Source organism: Coffea arabica, chromosome 4c (assembly GCF_036785885.1).
Source record: "Coffea arabica cultivar ET-39 chromosome 4c, Coffea Arabica ET-39 HiFi, whole genome shotgun sequence".
NCBI lineage: Eukaryota > Viridiplantae > Streptophyta > Magnoliopsida > Gentianales > Rubiaceae > Coffea > Coffea arabica.
In genome coordinates, this window is record NC_092316.1 from 5,063,720 (window position 1) to 5,080,632 (window position 16,913).

The following is a 16,913-nucleotide window of genomic DNA, read 5'->3' on the forward strand; positions in this document are numbered from 1 at the left end:
TTTTACTTGCATCACAAACACATTTCCCAACCAACCTTTTTATATTTTCAATTACTTTTTTATTTCACATACTTCATATCACAAAAAGTGCTACACTAATTATTTCAAATAATATTTTAAATAATACCCTATCCAAACAAAAGTAAAAGGGGGTACCAAGTGATGATAAGAGAAATCTCAGAGGAGGTTTCTGATATTATCCCTTCAAATAAATTACCCATTAAAGTACTTGCTTGACCACTTGAAATAAAGCTGCCCATCCTTTTCTCCTATAAATGACCCTCCCCTGTGACCAAAAGGAGATCTAAACCAAAAGAATTGCCGGGACACTACTCTCCACTACTTCTGTTTTGTCCTTTTTGAAGCCCTGCACGTTTCCTTCTCAGCTTCTCACGAGCCTCAGGCCATGGATGCAATGCTGAGAAATCTTCTTGCTCTCCTCCTCCTTTCACTTCACTTATTAGATCATTCAGGTACAACACATTGTTCTTTGACAAAGAAATTTTGTATCCATTGGACATTTTTCATAAATGTACTGTCTTTTATCTTATAAATATATGTTCTTTTACTAATGAAAAATGCGCTCTTTCTTGCTTTAATTCTTGTTTGGGCCGGAAAAATGGTGTGAAACAGTTGAGGTATCAGCTACAACAATGACATTCTATAACAAGTGCAGCCATCCAGTTTGGCCAGGGATTCAGCCAAGTGCAGGGAAGCCCATTTTAGCGCGTGGTGGTTTCAAGCTTCCACCGAACAGATCATACTCCCTACGCCTCCCAGCAGGATGGTCCGGCCGCTTCTGGGGTCGTCACGGCTGCTCTTTTGATGCCTCTGGTCGTGGCCGTTGCGCCACTGGGGACTGCGGCGGTTCTCTCTTTTGCAATGGCCTTGGCGGGACTCCTCCAGCCACCCTAGCTGAAATCACTCTAGGCAATGAGCAAGATTTCTATGATGTTAGCCTTGTTGATGGCTACAATCTTGCCATTTCCATCACCCCATTCCGAGGCTCAGGTGAAAAAATAGGCCCTCTCGAGCCCTTCAACAATCCAATCCTGTCCTCCTACTTTTACCTTTCCAACACTTTGGGCTTGCAGGAATTCTTTTTTTATTTATTGTGCATTTAGCCCTCTGATCTTTTTTGTCCGAACTATTAAATGACAGCTTGCTAATCTTGGATTTAATACCATAACGAAGACAATAATGTGGTCCAAACAAAACCCTTTTGGCTCAAAATTGAACTCTAGGGGTGTTTTATTGTGAAACTGTTGGAATCTAAGAAGTCACTTGTCATTATTTTGTCAAGGTGGTCTTTTTGTTCATTTCTGTTGTTTGCTAGTATTAGTTTATAGTTGTGACCAGTAAATGATGTTGATTAATGGTATCATTGTTACTACAGGCAAATGCAGCTATGCCGGATGTGTGAGTGATCTGAACATGATGTGTCCAGTGGGGCTCCAAGTGAGGTCTCATGACAAAAGAAGAGTGGTGGCCTGTAAGAGTGCATGTTTTGCATTCAATTCTCCAAGGTATTGCTGTACAGGTAGCTTTGGGAACCCACAATCTTGCAAGCCCACAGCATATTCAAAGATCTTCAAGGCTGCTTGTCCAAGGGCCTATTCTTATGCTTATGATGATCCCACTAGTATTGCCACTTGCACCGGTGGAAACTACTTGGTCACTTTCTGTCCTCACCATAAGTAATTAGTTCATACTTAGTACCGCTAGATATACTACTACTATTTAGGTCTCTCCTGCAATTCTACTCTGTTCTTAGCTTTAGTTGGTTTCTGGAATACGGCTATTATCTTGAGATATATTATTGTACTAGTCCAGCAATGCTTCTGGCACTTGGCATTTGCTATTCATAATTAATGTTACCGTAATATATAGTATGTTCTGAAATTCTGGTATGAATGCTGCTACAGGAAGATGGCAAGATGGAGAAAAAGGAGATATGCATCGACTAAAATATAACATGATCCCATATGACATAAATTGAACGGGCCAAGATTCAAGAAGGAAAAGAGAACAAAAATGCTTAATTTGCTAAAATTGCTTCACTTTCTAAGTAGTACAATCTTCTATGCCATTAATTTTGCAAAATTTATTGGGGAGCAATCAATGGTGCGACTATTTAGGCTCCTAGGGGAGCTGTGCTGCAAGTTTTAGGCCCAGTAGAAGAGGGCAGGGTCACATCATTGACGGCAAATTGGGCTAAGAGAAGATAATTCTGCTTGTGGCACCGCTACCACTGTTGTGTTTCTATTCTAGTGCATGTTCCAACCTTCATCTAAGGCAAGAATTCGGTTCAGTCGATTCCAATTCATCCGGACATCATTCGAGAGTTGCGACAGATTTGTACTTGGACTAGTTTTACAAGGTTGTGATAAAAAGGCTTTTTTGTGGAAGAGATGAAAAGGTTAAAACGTGTAAACACCAACTGATTGTTTGGGGCAATCTCTTAAATTAAAGTAACAAAAACATTGTTACCAATAATAATAATAATAAGAAAGAATGAAGTGTATAATTACTGAAATCTTTCTTCTTCTTTTTTAATTTTTCTCATCTCTCACCGCGATTGTCAGATTCAAGCCTGAATCTAACAGCAAAATCCTGAATCTAATAGCAAAATCGCAATTGTCAAATTCAAGATTCAAGTCTGAATCCAACAGCAAAATCGCAATCGTCAAATTCAAGATTTGAATCCTGAATCTAACAGCAAAATTGCAATTGTCAAATTCAAGATTCAAGCCTGAATCCAACAGCAAAATCGCAATTGTCAAATTCAAGATTTGAATCCTGAATCTATCAAGTAAAAAGAACTACACAATAATCTTGAATCTACCCGTAAAAAGGACTCAATAGTTGTTTCTTGAGCCTCTTAGTAGTTATTTCTTGAGCCAACCAAGTGGTTCATTGAAATTGAATATGACCATCACATCTGCGTAAAATCTCAAAAGCTAAGGTTGTGTTTGGATTGCATTTTCCATCATTTTTCATGAAAAAATTACTATATATATGTGAGGGAAAAATGTGATAGGAAAATATGATCACGGAAAACGATAATATTTTTCTACGGAAACAAGCAATCTAAGCACGGCCTAAGTAGGGATGGCAACGGGGCGGGGTTGGGGCGGGGGTCCCCTCCCCCGTCCCCCGCCCCGTCCCCCGCCTCCTGCTCGCCCCGCCCCGCCCCCGCCCCGTTTCCCCCGCGGGGTTAATATAATTTTATTATATAATTTTATTATAATTAAATTTTAATAAATAATCAAGTACTAAAATATCAACACATCACCAAATTATTATTCATTGTAATTTTACAATTGAAACTCATAAAAACAATCAAACAGAAGTTATTTGAATACAATCCAATATGATAAAATAAATATAACTAAAATAGTCAAGTTTTCACTTTTAGTACAAATGCAATCACTAATTCATTATTGTGTTTGTGCTTTTTTTTGAGAAAAAAGTGTTATTCTATTAAGTGTAATTAGAAATTTAGTATAAATATAAAAGTAAATTTAGTATAACTAATTAATAAATTATATTAGTAAACATGTAGAATTATTCATATAATTGATAATATCAATTATATTACATAAACTAATATACATTATATAATATATCTAACTAATAATATCATTATCATAAGTTTATAACTAATTAACTTACATGTTATATATAATTATATATTTTTTTATATTTTTTTTTGTTTTGCGGGGGGCGGGGCGGGGGATGGGGCGGGGGAGTGCCCCCACCCCCGCCCCGAGAGCCCCCCGCGGGGGCACCCGCCCCCATTGCCATCCCTAGGTCTAAGAGTCCATTAAGCTTGAGGGTGCCTCTATGATTAATGAAATGAGTCTTTTTTTCTTCTTTTTTTTTTGGGTCACAAGATGACAAATTTTCCCATTTCATCTCCAAAAACTTCAACTATTACATTACAATTGACTCTGAATACACCTTTTAAAAATATTTGATCCTCCTATCTATTCCGCATTTTTACTATTCCATTACCTCTTAGACTTTTGGTTGACTGCAATTTTTTCTGATTCCTGGCTCTCGGGGCTTATGAGCCTCCAAATCAAGTCACCTATAAGGAGCCCTCATGGGGATGGGTCATCCCCTGACCTCTTCCCAGTTCCCTACAAATGGGGAGTTCCGAGTTCTAACTCGTAATCGCAGGATGCACCTCCGCTTCATCTCTTCTCCAAAACCTCCGTTAAACCCCGTAACTCTCGCAGCATCCCATTCTTTCTTCTCCACATTCTCCCTCCAGGGCCAAACCGACCTCCCAAACCACCTCAATATCAGCTTTGAAAACCATGACAACATCGATCAAACCCCAACCAATCAATCCTACTGGACCAAGCACATTCACAAGCTCTGCACCGTTGACCGGGACGTCGATTCTGCTCTTCACCTTCTTAGTCACATTTGCCTTCGCGGGTACCGTCTCAATGCGCTTAACGTTAGCAGCATTATCCACGCTTTCTGCGACGCCAACCGCTACGCCCAAGCTCACCACCAGCTTCTTCTCTTCATCACCTCCCAACCCGACCTCTTGGACGAGCGAACATGTAATGTCCTCATTGCCCGTTTGCTCCACGCTGCTACGCCGCATGCCACGTTGGGTGTGATTCATCATTTGATCAATGCCAACCCAAATTTTGTTCCTTCCTTGATGAATTATAACCGTTTGATTCATCAGGTTTGCAGACTGTTGAAGCCGTCGGAAGCCCATCAGCTATTTTGGGACATGAGGAAGAGAGGGCATTTGCCCAGTGTGGTTTCCTACACCAGCTTGATTGGCGGGTACTGTAAAATTGGAGACATTGATGTTGCGAATAAACTGTTTGATGAAATGCGTGAAGCAGGAGTCCTGCCTAATACTATGACTTACAGTGCTCTGATTGAAGGGGTTTTCCGGAAACGTGATGTGGAAAGGGGGAAAATGTTGATGGGGAAGCTTTGGGAGGTTATGGGAAATGAGGAGGATAAGCTTGTTAACAATGCAGCCTTTGGGAATGTGATCAATTCGTTATGTAAAGAAGGGTTGTTTCATGAGGTGTTTAAGATAGCTGAGGAAATGCCTCAGGCGAAGGGTGTGCTGGAGGAGTTTGCATATGGCCAAATGATTGAGTCACTTTGCAAATATGGGAGGTTCAACGGAGCTGCTAGGATTGTTTACATGATGCGAAAGAGAGGCTTTACGCCAGGATTCCTTTCTTATAATTCGATTTTACATGGCCTTTGCTTGGAGGGTGACTGTTTTAGGGCGTATCAGTTGTTGGAAGAAGGTATTAACTTTGGATACGGGCCCTCGGAGTTTACTTATAAGCACTTGGTAGAGGGTCTTTGTCGTGAATGCGATCTTGTTAAAGCCAAGGAAGTACTCAATATTATGTTGAGCAATAAGGAAGCGAAGCAGAAGACCAGGATTTTCAATATTTACCTGAGAGCTGTCTGTGCTATGCATAATCCAACTGAACTTTTGAATGGACTTGTTTCAATGCTGCAAGAGCAGTGTCAGCCTGATGTAATTACCCTCAATACTGTTGTGAACGGTTTGTGCAAAACAGGGAGAGTTGCTGAGGCATCTAAAGTATTCAAAGATATGATGGCCGGGAAGTTTTGTGCTCCAGATGTTATTACCTTCACAACCATTATTTCCGGTCTGTTAGAAGTAGGAAATGTTCAAGAAGCTCTTCATCTGTTCCGAAGTGAGATGCCTGGTAATGGTGTTAGACCTGTTGTTTTGACCTATAATGCGCTTATTCGTGGGTTGTTTAATCTAGGCCGGGTAGATGAGGCGATGGAGATTTTTAATAGCATGGTAGCTGGTGGGGCTGTTGCTGATTGTACAACTTACACTGTAATTATTCAGGGATTTTTCAACTCTGAGCGAACAGAGGATGCTAAGAGATTCTGGGATGAAATTGTTTGGCCCTCGAAAGTCCATGACAATTATGTATATTCAGCCTTACTTAGAGGGCTTTGCGACTCTGGCAAATTTGATGAGGCTTGTGATTTCCTTTATGAATTGGTTGACTGCGGGGCTGTACTCAATCATGTGAACTACAATATCCTCATTGATTATGCTTGCAAATTAGGCTTGAAGAAAGGAGCCTATCAGATTTTGGGGGAGATGAGAAAGAATGGGGTAGCTCCAGATCCCGTAACATGGAGACTTCTTGATAAGTTGCATAGCAATGGGAGAAATCAGTATGGCGAGGATTCCACTACGGATTACGGAGACCATGTTCCAGAGTTTAATAGCTGAAAATTTGAACTTGGAGGATGAATGATGTCCCTTGTGGGTGTAAATAAGCGGAAAGGAACAAGTACTAAACAATGAGCAGACGGCTTTGGAGATTCATACTGGAATCCAAGCTAAAATTTCAGGCATTTTGCTCAATGGGGAAATAAAGAAGGGATCCCAAAAAATTAACATTGTCAATGGCCTTGATGGATTTAAAAGTTGTCCCTGGATTACTTGTTACTGTAGTATACAGAACCTCAGAACTGTAACAGCCTCCCTAGCAGTTTTAGAGGAGGATCATGCGTATACCCCTGGGAATAAGCTGTATTTGACAAGGAAGGCGTAAAATACATCTTCTGAAGCTGAGATTAGGCAGGGAAAAATAGGTGATCCTGGATCTCAACTTTTTTGAGTGGAATACAATTCCTGCATAGAAGTTTCACCTATCAGAACAATGCAATCTTTGGTCAGAAGCAAAAAGTAAAATGGTTGCCGGCCATGAAGTCGGGAAATTGATAATGAAACGGCAGTAGTACGTCATGCACGCTGTAAAAGGGTGCAAGAGCCGTCCTACCTACCAACTGCCTATCAACTTTTCTGAAGCAAATTTTCTTTGAAAATCATCCGACTTTGGAATATACTTTTCAGTATCAGAATATCAACGATTGACTATTATACGAGGAATATTTTGTGAATACCAATCAAAGGGGGATGCATGATACAAATCAAGGTGGATATTCATTTCGCATTATATGAATATCGATCAAAGGTGGATATTCATTCTTTCTTGGGCTATGAAAATTTTTTTGTTTGGTCAAAAAATACAATACTTAGATTTGTGTCTGAAATTAGATGCATCAGTTTGACCGTCAATAAATTTGACAGGAATATTTAGAATAGCCCAAACATCGATTTGGGCAGGCGGCATAGTACCTTATTGGTATGCCAAAAAAAATAGAAGAAGAAGAAGAGCAAGTGATGCTCACTCTTTGAAAACTTTTTATTCGATAAAGCTATAAAGCAGAGATTATTTTAAGACAAATCAAAAGAAGAAAAAGGATGCACTTGATAGAAATTCAGATAATCCAGTTTTAGCAAAATTAAACTTAAAATGGAGGCGATCAACGAGAAGAAGTTGTTGGATACAAGTGAAATTGAGCTAGTTTGATTTATATTGACCTAATTAACCAACACTTGAAAGTAATCAACTTCTTACCTAGCTATAAATTATCATATTGCGCTTGCATTGAGGGGTTTGATGGAGGATTTGAAAAGATTTCAAATCTCCAATACTTGTTTAGATTACTTAGAAGATGTTTTAATTTATAAATTATCAATATTCTTATATTTAAAACATGTTTTGATAATTAGTAAATTATAAATTCAAATATTTCTTAAATAGTTCCAATTACTAGAGCGATTTAAAAAATCTTCATCAAATTTCTCAATCAATCCAAATGAAGCCTAGGATACTCTGGTATATCCCCCTTTTTTCCCCCCCAAACGGTGTGCCCCCCATGTTATAACTAACTGCCAACGACCTGTAATTAGTCAATAAACAATACAAATCTTTCCGCCTAAACAGTAAAATTGACATAGAAATTGGGCTGACTTTTAAAGACTCCGGGTTTTGAATGGCAATTATACAGATCGCGACGTTTCGCTTGCTTTGAATAATAAATCATTTACAGTCCCGCAGAATCCATCCACGTCATACACGTCCTGCCCACGCTTTGGTCTACACGTGCCTCCCACACGGTATCGTGGACTTTACATCTCCATAGTCCATCGGTCCCACGCGGCCTGGGGAACATCTACTTTTCCTACTCTATTGGATTATTCTTTTTTCTGCTTTTGCAAAAAAGGGAAATTTGGTGAAATTCGTTGAATAATAGGTGAATATTTTTCCTTTGGCATAATCTTTTGTGCACGTAAGGGAGATGATTCAGGGTTTTTGGCTTATAGCCTCACCATGAATGCGAAAGGAGGGACTATTTCATAAATAAGAAAGGAGATGATAAAATGCCTCTCTCTCACTCTCTGCCTTATCTTTCTCATTTATTTATTTTAGGATAACTTTTTTAAATACTCTGAGTGTGTGTTTGGAAAGAGAGTATTATTTGAAATAATTACCGTAACACTCTTTGTAATGTGATGTATGTGAGATAAAAAATAGTTGAAAATATAAAAAAATGAATTAGAAAATGTATTTATGATGCAAACGAAATATTATTTAGAATAACTTGACAATCCAAACACAGTGTAAAGATTTTTTTTTTAATATAAATAAATTGAGATCATGCTAAATAACATTAATTAAAATTTAAAATTTAATCATGCGTATGTAACATCTATCAAATGATGCTGTTAGTGTATAAAAAATTAATCTTTTTTATTTTAGGGCAACTTTTACAAAGCCAATAATTACTCAAATGATCTCCACTTGCCCTAATGGTGGACATTTTCCACGAAACAAGAAGACCAGCCTTCTAGTTCTGGTCCAATAATCTGAGATATCATAAAGAAAGTTCTTACGTATAAGTGTAAGAAAGTTCTTGCGTATAAGAGAAACTTCCATAGTGGACCGGAAAAAGATGGGTTAAAAAAAAATGTGCGAGAAGGACAGAGTAAGTTGAGGAGCCTGTTTGAAACCGAGTTTTTTCGTCAAATTTTCTAGCTACTAGTTTTTTAAAAACTTTAACTACAAGAATCCAAAAAAATTTATCAAAATTTTTAACGTACACACTTCAAAATATCTAATATACAAAAAATTTTCTCTTTTTTTCTTCTTTCTCTTCCACCCCGATCCACCACACCTTTATCGCCGGCTACCACTTCCGCCGACCACCTATTCCGGCGCCGGCCTTCATGTTTTTTTCCTTCCTTTCTTCCTCTCCCCCTCCCCCTCCATTTTTCCTAGCTGCGATCTGGTCACGCGATCGGATTGGGCAAAGGGGGAGGGGGAAAGGGAGGAGAGTAGGAATAGGGAGGGAGAAAGGGAGAGATGGAGAAAAGGGGGAGAGAAAAAGCAAAAAAAAAAAAAAAAATCGGGATGCCATGGCTGCTGGTTCTCTGGCTTCGGGAGGGAGAGGAGGAGGGTGAAGGGGAGTAGAGGGGGAGAGGGGAGGAAAGAGGGAGAAAAGGGGGAGAGGGGAGGAAAAAAAATTTGGTACCATGGCTGCTGGTTCTTCAACGAGGCAGAGGTCTAATGCCACGAGGGAAGAGGGAGGGGGAAGAAGAAGAAGAATAAGAAAGGAAAGGAAAGAAAAGAAAAAGGAAAGAAAGAAAGAGAAAAAGAAAGAGAAAGAAAAGAAAAAAAATGGTAGGGCCATGGCTGTTGGGAAGGCAGAGGTAAGGGAGGAGGGAAGGGGGAAGAAGAAAAAGAAGAAGAGAGGAAAGAAAAGAAAAAGGAAGGAAAGAAAAAGAAAGAGTAAGAGAAAAAGAAAGAAACAAAGAAACAAAGAAAAGTTAAATAAAAGTTTTTCAACTTAAAAAATTTTTTCAAAAACTTCCACGGTGCACTACAGTAAAGTTTTAAATAAATTTTCAAAAAACTCAGATTTCAAACGGGGTCAACATGTACTTGCAAATCCCTTGTCTAAACTTGGACAGCCTCTTTTTTTGTACTATTCTTTTAAAACCATAATTTTATCACCTTTTATCTGATAAATACACTTATTTAGAAAATACCAAAGGAAAAAAAAATATATTTAACACTTTAATTTAAATAAAACAATTACAGATAATGGATTCTTCCCTTGTCTACCCTAACTTATCTATAGGGATTGTCTGCATTAACCCTTCTTTATTTTTACCTTTCTTCCTTGAAGTTAAAAAAAAAATTGAGAATGAAGAAGAGTCAAGAAAAAGAGAAATAAAGCCTGACCAAAATTTTAGCAACTTGCTAAATTTTTTATCTTTTTGACAAAAGTGATGTTGATTTGAAAAAATGCAAGTGCAATTACTGTAAGTTTTTGTATTCATGAATAAATTTAGCATAATTTAAATGTGCTAACAAATATATAATTTAAATTTTTTGTTGAATTTAAAAAATGTAATGGAAAAGAAAATCGATTCCACCTGTAATTGTGCACGTCCACACACACGCAGGTCGACACACACGTACGCAGTGACAATTTTGTCCTTTAACTCCCGTTATCCCTGTGGGCCGCGTCCCTTCCTTCCCATCCCCTCTATATATATATATAATAAAATGCAACTAAGTATTGGATACATCCCAGCTATTCTGTGCCACTCTCAACAAAACAAATCTCCCTCTCTCATTTCCAGCACTTACCAGAAAAAAAGAAGAAGAAGAAGAATGAATCCAGAATCAAAGGCGACAACAATGGCAACAACCACAACGAACAATGCTGACTCTAATTCCTCGAAGCCGTCTGCGTACCTTCAGGACGCTGACGAGGTGCAAAAGGTCTTCGAACGGTTTGACGCGAACAGCGACGGCAAGATCTCCTCGGAGGAGCTCGCCGGAGTTATGAAAGCCTTGGGATCCGACACCTCTCCCGATGAGATTTCTCGCATGATGGTAGAGATTGACACCGACAAAGACGGTTTCATCAATCTCGAGGAGTTTACCGCCTTCTGCAGCAGCAATTCCCTCTACGGCTCCGCGGACGGTGGGGACGGTGGCGTCAAGGAGCTTCATGATGCATTTGAGTTGTATGATCAGGACCATGACGGCTTCATTTCGGCTACTGAGTTGCACCTGATCCTGACTCGGCTTGGCGAGCGGTGCTCGGTTCAGGATTGCGAGAAGATGATCAAGTCCGTCGATGAAGATGGGGATGCAAGAGTTAGCTTCCAAGAGTTTAAGATCATGATGACCAATAGCAAGAAGGCATAAGGCGCACGGATTTTCAGGGGGGGCGCGTCTACAGGGAATTGCGTCCCCATCTCTCGGTAATAAGTTTAGGAGCAAGATTAGAAAATATCTGTGGCTCAGCTAATTAGGGCTATGATCACGTAAATAGGTGATTAGCGTTGTTGGCTCGAGGAAACTTTCAGTTACCTCGTTGTAATTGCAGTTCCAGAACTCTTTTTTTTTAAAAAAAATTTTATTTAATGAATATGCAAGTTGATCTTTTAACTTTCTATTATTAGAAAACACATATTTACTTTTCAGAGTAGTATATCTTTTTTTTTTTTTGTTAAAAAAGCAACTTTCATACCAGTCATTAGTAACTGATGCATACGTAATTGAAAAATATTTAACTGACCAAACTGGTTAGCCAGTCTCTTATTAAATGGAAAGACAGACAAGCTGAGGGAAGAAAATTGTGCGACCGTACAGGTTTGAAGAAAAACCGAATGCATGGTTTTAAAACCCAGTGCAAACCGGCCGGTCAAACCGCCAATCAATCTGCTATCCGCTTCAGTAGACCTTGCCAAACTTTAGTTTAGCCTCAACTCAGCTGGAACTGTGAGGGCTCTCGCATATTCCATGGTTGTGGTATAATGCTGCCCTGGCTGCATGTGCAGCTTCAGGGGGAAATTGTGGATCTAATTCAAGAAATGAATTTATTTGCATATGTGAAGATGAGTCCTAGGCATCGCTATTCTACTTCAGAGGGAAATGCGCTCTTAAATAATGGATTAAAGAGAGGGGCCTATCTTATATCAGTGGAGTGCACTCACATGCATCTCTGGATTTTTGTAATTTTAAATTGCAGCATTTAAACCCTCAAATTACAGTGCAGTGCAGGCAGAGATTTTAAATCTTTCTTGGTGGACAACTCAGGCAAGTTGTTTAAAGCAATCTTTTTTTCGTCGCAACGGTAATATTTTTATAATTTAATGTATTTTAATCTAGGGAAGGGGGAGTCGATGTGAATAGAAATTCTATCGAAGAAAATCACTGAAGTCAGTCACGTATAGCAGCAATTTGGTGGGTTCCAATGCCACCAAGATTTAAGTGTTTGACGGTGACCACCAAGCCAAGTTGTTTAAAGCAATCGGTTAACATAAAAAGTTGTCTTCATCTTTTGTTTTTCTTTGTGATTTTATGTATTTTCTTGAGGTGACTTTGGTTTCGTCTGAGTGTGTTTGGATAATAGTAAATTATTCAAAATAACTTTTTAAATAAAATAGAAATTCTAGGGAAGGGGGAGTCGATGTGAATAGAAATTCTATCGAAGAAAATCACTGAAGTCAGTCACGTATAGCAGCAATTTGGTGGGTTCCAATGCCACCAAGATTTAAGTGTTTGACGGTGACCACCAAGCCAAGTTGTTTAAAGCAATCGGTTAACATAAAAAGTTGTCTTCATCTTTTGTTTTTCTTTGTGATTTTATGTATTTTCTTGAGGTGACTTTGGTTTCGTCTGAGTGTGTTTGGATAATAGTAAATTATTCAAAATAACTTTTTAAATAAAATACTGTATCATGTATTGATAAAATGAGCATATAAAATTTGACAAATAATCTCTATCCAAACAAACATTATTGAATTGGTGTATTGTATTGCAAGATATATACGACTGTAATACTGAGTTCACATCCATGGTTACGGTATTTGGGCCAGTCAAAGTAGGACATTGCCATATGGGTTGGTGCTGTATGGATGGGTCCACAATTTGGGTTCCTTACACACTTAGATGAAGACCAAAAGGCATGCGGGTTTGTTTGGATTGAGCATTATTTACCCAATTTTATTTGCTTACATTATCATTACAATTTTCAATACACCTTTTTACCTTCCCAATTATCTTTTTATCTCACATACATCACATCACAAAAAGTGCTACAGTAAAAATATTCCAAATAATCCCAAATAACTTACAATCCAAACAAATCCACTAGTGTTCTCATATCTCAAAGCCAAGCCCAAATTTTGCACGATACTATTCATTTATTTATTTATTTATTTTTTTAACCTTCTTTCCATTTCTATTCCCTTCCTATCCCAAACTGTGAGGGATACAAATCCTGAATTTGGCACGATACTGTACTAAAGCAGGAAACAAATTATACAAAATATGAAACATAATTCAGGGTTAATTAAGAACAGTCTTTAAGAAAAAAAAACGACTAATCCCCTGCGGTCCGGGAGAGGAGGCCCCACTCCACACCGAGCACGTTAACAACGGGACTCAAATTCTGGACAAGTCAGGAAGGTTGCCATACCCTAAGGAGGGGGAGCGGACCGCTCAAGCTATCCCGTGGAGGTAGAAGATCAGCCACATAAAGTGGCAAGTTTGTGAAAGGCAGGATTGAACCCTGACCGCCAGCATCACCAAAGATGGTGATGACCACTGGACCAAATGGCCAGTGGCTCACTTTGATCCCAATTTGATGAAGACCCACAAAAAGCTTGCCAATTAATTTTTATCCCTATTTTGAAGCAAGTAGAAAAATTTTTAGGCAAATTATTGTTGTAGTGACTATAGAATTTTGCGCTGGATGTGAGAGACTAATTAAGTGTGTGTCTTTTTTAGATAGATGTACTTTGGGATAGGGAGTGCATGGCAACTTATCTATTTTCTTATTTTGGATTCAAAATAATAATGAGAGGATTAAAAGTTTGCTGATATTACTGGATAGTCATCGCTAGTCAAATTCAAGCACTAATTTCAAAAAAAGAGAGATTATTAGGAATGATAGCTGTTTTTCTTCCTTTATCCTTAAGCTACCTATTCATGTTTGAAAATTTCACTTGCAAGATCCACCACTGATAAACTCACAGTTTGGTGGTTTTCAAGTTCAACACCCCGCCCATAAGGGCAAGTCACCAGCTGCTAAATCACCTGAATGGTTATCAACAGAACCCGAAAAAAAATTCGAAAGTCTTTTTCCAGAACACATGTCGAAATTCTGTTGGTCGTTTGGGAACCTTAAATGCGTTCTTGTCACTTGTAAAGTAGTAGTGGTAATTAAGAAAGTGGGAATACGGCGATAAAGCAAAGTGGGCTTTCGATCTTTGTTTATTAAGCAATATAAATCGCCAACAGAAGCAGGCCGTGACAGGAGGATTGAACAACCATCATGCTTTATCAATGGTATCACATGGTACCACTCAATAACTCCTTAGCCAATTCTTGAGAGTCCTAAATTTTATTGCTTCTCTATATTTGCAGAAAGATATGATGACAACAGACCATGCTTGAGTTTCTTGATATCGTTACGAAAAATCGAACCCTCTTTGGTTCTTTGCTTTTAGTTTCTGGTTTTGTTTCTTTCTGATGAACATGGCAGCTGATTCATTTGATGAAGAGTGCGACTATCTTTTCAAGGCTGTTCTTATTGGTGACTCTGCTGTCGGGAAATCTAATCTTCTTTCAAGGTTTGCTAAGGACGAATTTCACTTGGATTCCAAACCAACCATAGGGGTTGAATTTGCTTATAGAAATGTTAAGGTTGGTGACAAGGTCATCAAGGCTCAAATTTGGGATACTGCTGGCCAAGAAAGGTACTTTTTATCAGCTGATCACTTCATTTCTTGAGCTCTTATTCTCTGTCAACTGATTCTTGAGTTGGGCTTTTGTTACCTAAATTTGATTCTTATACTCTGGAATTGATGTGATATCGGCTACTTCGTGATCAAGGGGAGACGAAAAATCAATGATCCTTTATAGTCTGAAATCTCAAAAAAGGTTTGGATTTACAGGAATTGAGTTCCCGCTTTTTGATAGGAATAGGTGCTTGCTAGGGCGGTATTCATTCTTCATGGGAAACTAGTGAGTGATAATCGTCGAAAGACTCTCCAAGTATGCCTTTTTCCGGGAACATGACTGGAGTTTTGTTTGGAATTTGGTTAGGAATTGAGGCAATCCTTTCTTTAGATGCTTTTAAGATGCAAAACATGTTATTCTTCTCCTGTCTTTATGCGAGGAATAAAACATCATATGCTCATCCCAATTGCATCGAAATCAATAGTGTTGCCGGCCTTGTTTTTGTGATTGACATTGCTCATTGCCCTATAATGGAGGAGGATCCTTTATGCTTACACTAGCCTGTCTACAGTGCTTTGATTTATGTACTGTGTTAAATATGGATGTTTCATAATCTTGTCAGTTACGTTGCATTTATGTAGACCTGCCCATACAAGAAAACTCTGGATGGTCCATAAATGATAAAACATGAATTCATAACTTGTAGCTGGTTATTAAGCAGAAGCATTATATAGAAATGTCGGATATTCCTGCTTAACCGGATTGGCAAGAGGGAGGAAATTTCTAGCCCTAGACAGATAAAGACTATAACTCCAGCCATCATAAATTAGGTAAGAACTAGTATGATCTAACATCCTTATCTGGAAATCTAGATGTATCTGTTCCTATTTTTGGCACTTAGTAACCTACACTTTTTCGTTTTTCCATGGTTTGGTTAGCCATGGGATTCACGGGAGGCACAAGGAAACATCATCATTCATCTGAAACAAAGTTGCTATGTTGATAAGATGGCAACGTTGATAAGTTAGTTGTCTTCTAGTCATTTTAGCAGCTTTCCTCAGGCTCCTCTTTTCTTTCTTTAATTTGTTTTCTTGTTTGGTGCTTCTTTAAGTATTTCTTAAAGGGACATTTAAAGCTACATTGATAACAGAAATGTAAGTATAGCCTGTGACTCGACCTTTTTTTTTTTTTTGTCGCAACGACAACAGTAGTATAATTTATTCTAGTCTAATTTAAGAAGAGGGGAGTCGACGACGACATTCCATCCGAGGAAGTCACTTGAAAGTAGTAGCCACAATTAAATGACTTTAAAGTGTCTCGATGGTACCAACAGCCCAAGAGACCGTTGGCTCTGTGACTCGACCTTAATTGACGTGAATGTGTTCTCCTTTTCTTGAACAGATTTAGAGCAATTACGAGTTCATACTACCGTGGGGCATTAGGAGCTTTGCTGGTGTATGATATTACTAGAAGAGAAACTTTTGAACACCTCAAAAAATGGTTGTATGAGCTTAGAGAATTTGGCTGCTCGGACATGGTTGTAGTACTTGTTGGCAACAAATGTGATTTGGGAAGCTCAAGAGAGGTCAATTTAGAAGATGGGCAGAGCCTTGCGCAGCTTGAAGGCCTATTATTCTTGGAAACGTCTGCAAAGGAAAATTTGAATGTGGAAGATGCATTTAACCAAATGATCGCCAAAATTCATGAAGTGACAAGCCAGAAAAGCTTAGAAGCCAAGATGAATGAATTACCTGCTCCAATTCTTCAGGGGAAAAAGGAAATCATTTTTATTGATCATGATGAAGTATCTGCTACTAAACAAACTACTACTTGTTGTTCTTATTGAGTTTAATTGGTTGGTAGAGAAATGGACCACGGCAAACAAAAGATTACATCTTTTTTCTTTGACATCATCTCTTATGCCTTGTCAGATTTATGGTTGAATTTTGGAGACATTAGGGTTTTGTTTGATCTAACTCTAATAGAAACTACCCAGAATTCATTTCCTGCATTTTTTTTTTAGCCTTGTTTCCTCCGATTTTATTTGCAGAGTAGAGTGATCATACACCAAAGTTATACTACTTGTTACTTGAGAATTGCACAATTTCTAGAAATTGAATTTGGTTATCAATATATCGAATTTAAGATAAACCAAGAGCAAACTAGCAAAGGAGGAGAGTTGGATGTCCCTCGTGCAGAACTGTCCATAATCAGTGATTAATTAAATCAAGATTTAGGATTCTT

At 38.4% G+C, this 16,913-nt stretch overlaps 4 protein-coding genes across 5 annotated transcripts; all 4 read left to right on the top strand.

Annotated features, from left to right (window-relative positions):
* The first annotated feature begins 294 nt into the window (after nt 1-294).
* On the top strand, nt 295-1,902 carry LOC140005179 (thaumatin-like protein). The gene is made up of 3 exons (XM_072045654.1): nt 295-473; nt 634-1,011; nt 1,397-1,902. Exons 1-3 carry the CDS (start codon nt 407-409, stop codon nt 1,699-1,701), a joined length of 750 nt encoding a protein of 249 aa, XP_071901755.1. The 5' UTR covers nt 295-406; the 3' UTR covers nt 1,702-1,902.
* Nucleotides 1,903-3,985: 2,083 nt separating this feature from the next.
* On the top strand, nt 3,986-7,228 carry LOC113742354 (uncharacterized). Of its 2 annotated transcripts, XM_072045655.1 has the most exons (2): nt 4,180-4,580; nt 4,712-7,228. In XM_072045655.1, the coding sequence occupies exons 1-2, from the start codon at nt 4,326-4,328 to the stop codon at nt 6,281-6,283; spliced, it is 1,827 nt and encodes a 608-aa protein (XP_071901756.1). In that variant the 5' UTR covers nt 4,180-4,325; the 3' UTR covers nt 6,284-7,228. The 2 variants fall into 2 exon arrangements, with proteins under 2 accessions (XP_027125986.2, XP_071901756.1); XM_027270185.2 differs by having other exon boundaries at nt 3,986-7,228.
* A 3,249-nt stretch (nt 7,229-10,477) lies between these two features.
* LOC140005180 (calcium-binding allergen Ole e 8-like) lies at nt 10,478-11,369 on the top strand. Its single transcript, XM_072045656.1, has one exon. The coding sequence runs from the start codon at nt 10,584-10,586 to the stop codon at nt 11,124-11,126; it is 543 nt and encodes a 180-aa protein (XP_071901757.1). The 5' UTR covers nt 10,478-10,583; the 3' UTR covers nt 11,127-11,369.
* Nucleotides 11,370-14,140: 2,771 nt separating this feature from the next.
* LOC113741210 (ras-related protein RABA6a) lies at nt 14,141-16,680 on the top strand. The gene is made up of 2 exons (XM_027268704.2): nt 14,141-14,686; nt 16,071-16,680. The coding sequence occupies exons 1-2, from the start codon at nt 14,460-14,462 to the stop codon at nt 16,513-16,515; spliced, it is 672 nt and encodes a 223-aa protein (XP_027124505.1). The 5' UTR covers nt 14,141-14,459; the 3' UTR covers nt 16,516-16,680.
* The last annotated feature ends 233 nt before the right edge of the window (nt 16,681-16,913 follow it).

Excerpts from the sequence above, each read along its gene's own strand:
- LOC140005179 (XM_072045654.1), top strand. The coding sequence starts at position 407 with ATGGATGCAATGCTGAGAAATCTTCTTGCTCTCCTCCTCCTTTCACTT. Across the intron at positions 474-633 it reads TCACTTATTAGATCATTCAG|TTGAGGTATCAGCTACAACA; the intron begins GTACAACACATT and ends GGTGTGAAACAG. Across the intron at positions 1,012-1,396 it reads CACCCCATTCCGAGGCTCAG|GCAAATGCAGCTATGCCGGA; the intron begins GTGAAAAAATAG and ends TTGTTACTACAG.
- LOC113742354 (XM_027270185.2), top strand. The coding sequence starts at position 4,109 with ATGGGGATGGGTCATCCCCTGACCTCTTCCCAGTTCCCTACAAATGGG.
- LOC140005180 (XM_072045656.1), top strand. The coding sequence starts at position 10,584 with ATGAATCCAGAATCAAAGGCGACAACAATGGCAACAACCACAACGAAC.
- LOC113741210 (XM_027268704.2), top strand. The coding sequence starts at position 14,460 with ATGAACATGGCAGCTGATTCATTTGATGAAGAGTGCGACTATCTTTTC. Across the intron at positions 14,687-16,070 it reads GATACTGCTGGCCAAGAAAG|ATTTAGAGCAATTACGAGTT; the intron begins GTACTTTTTATC and ends TTTCTTGAACAG.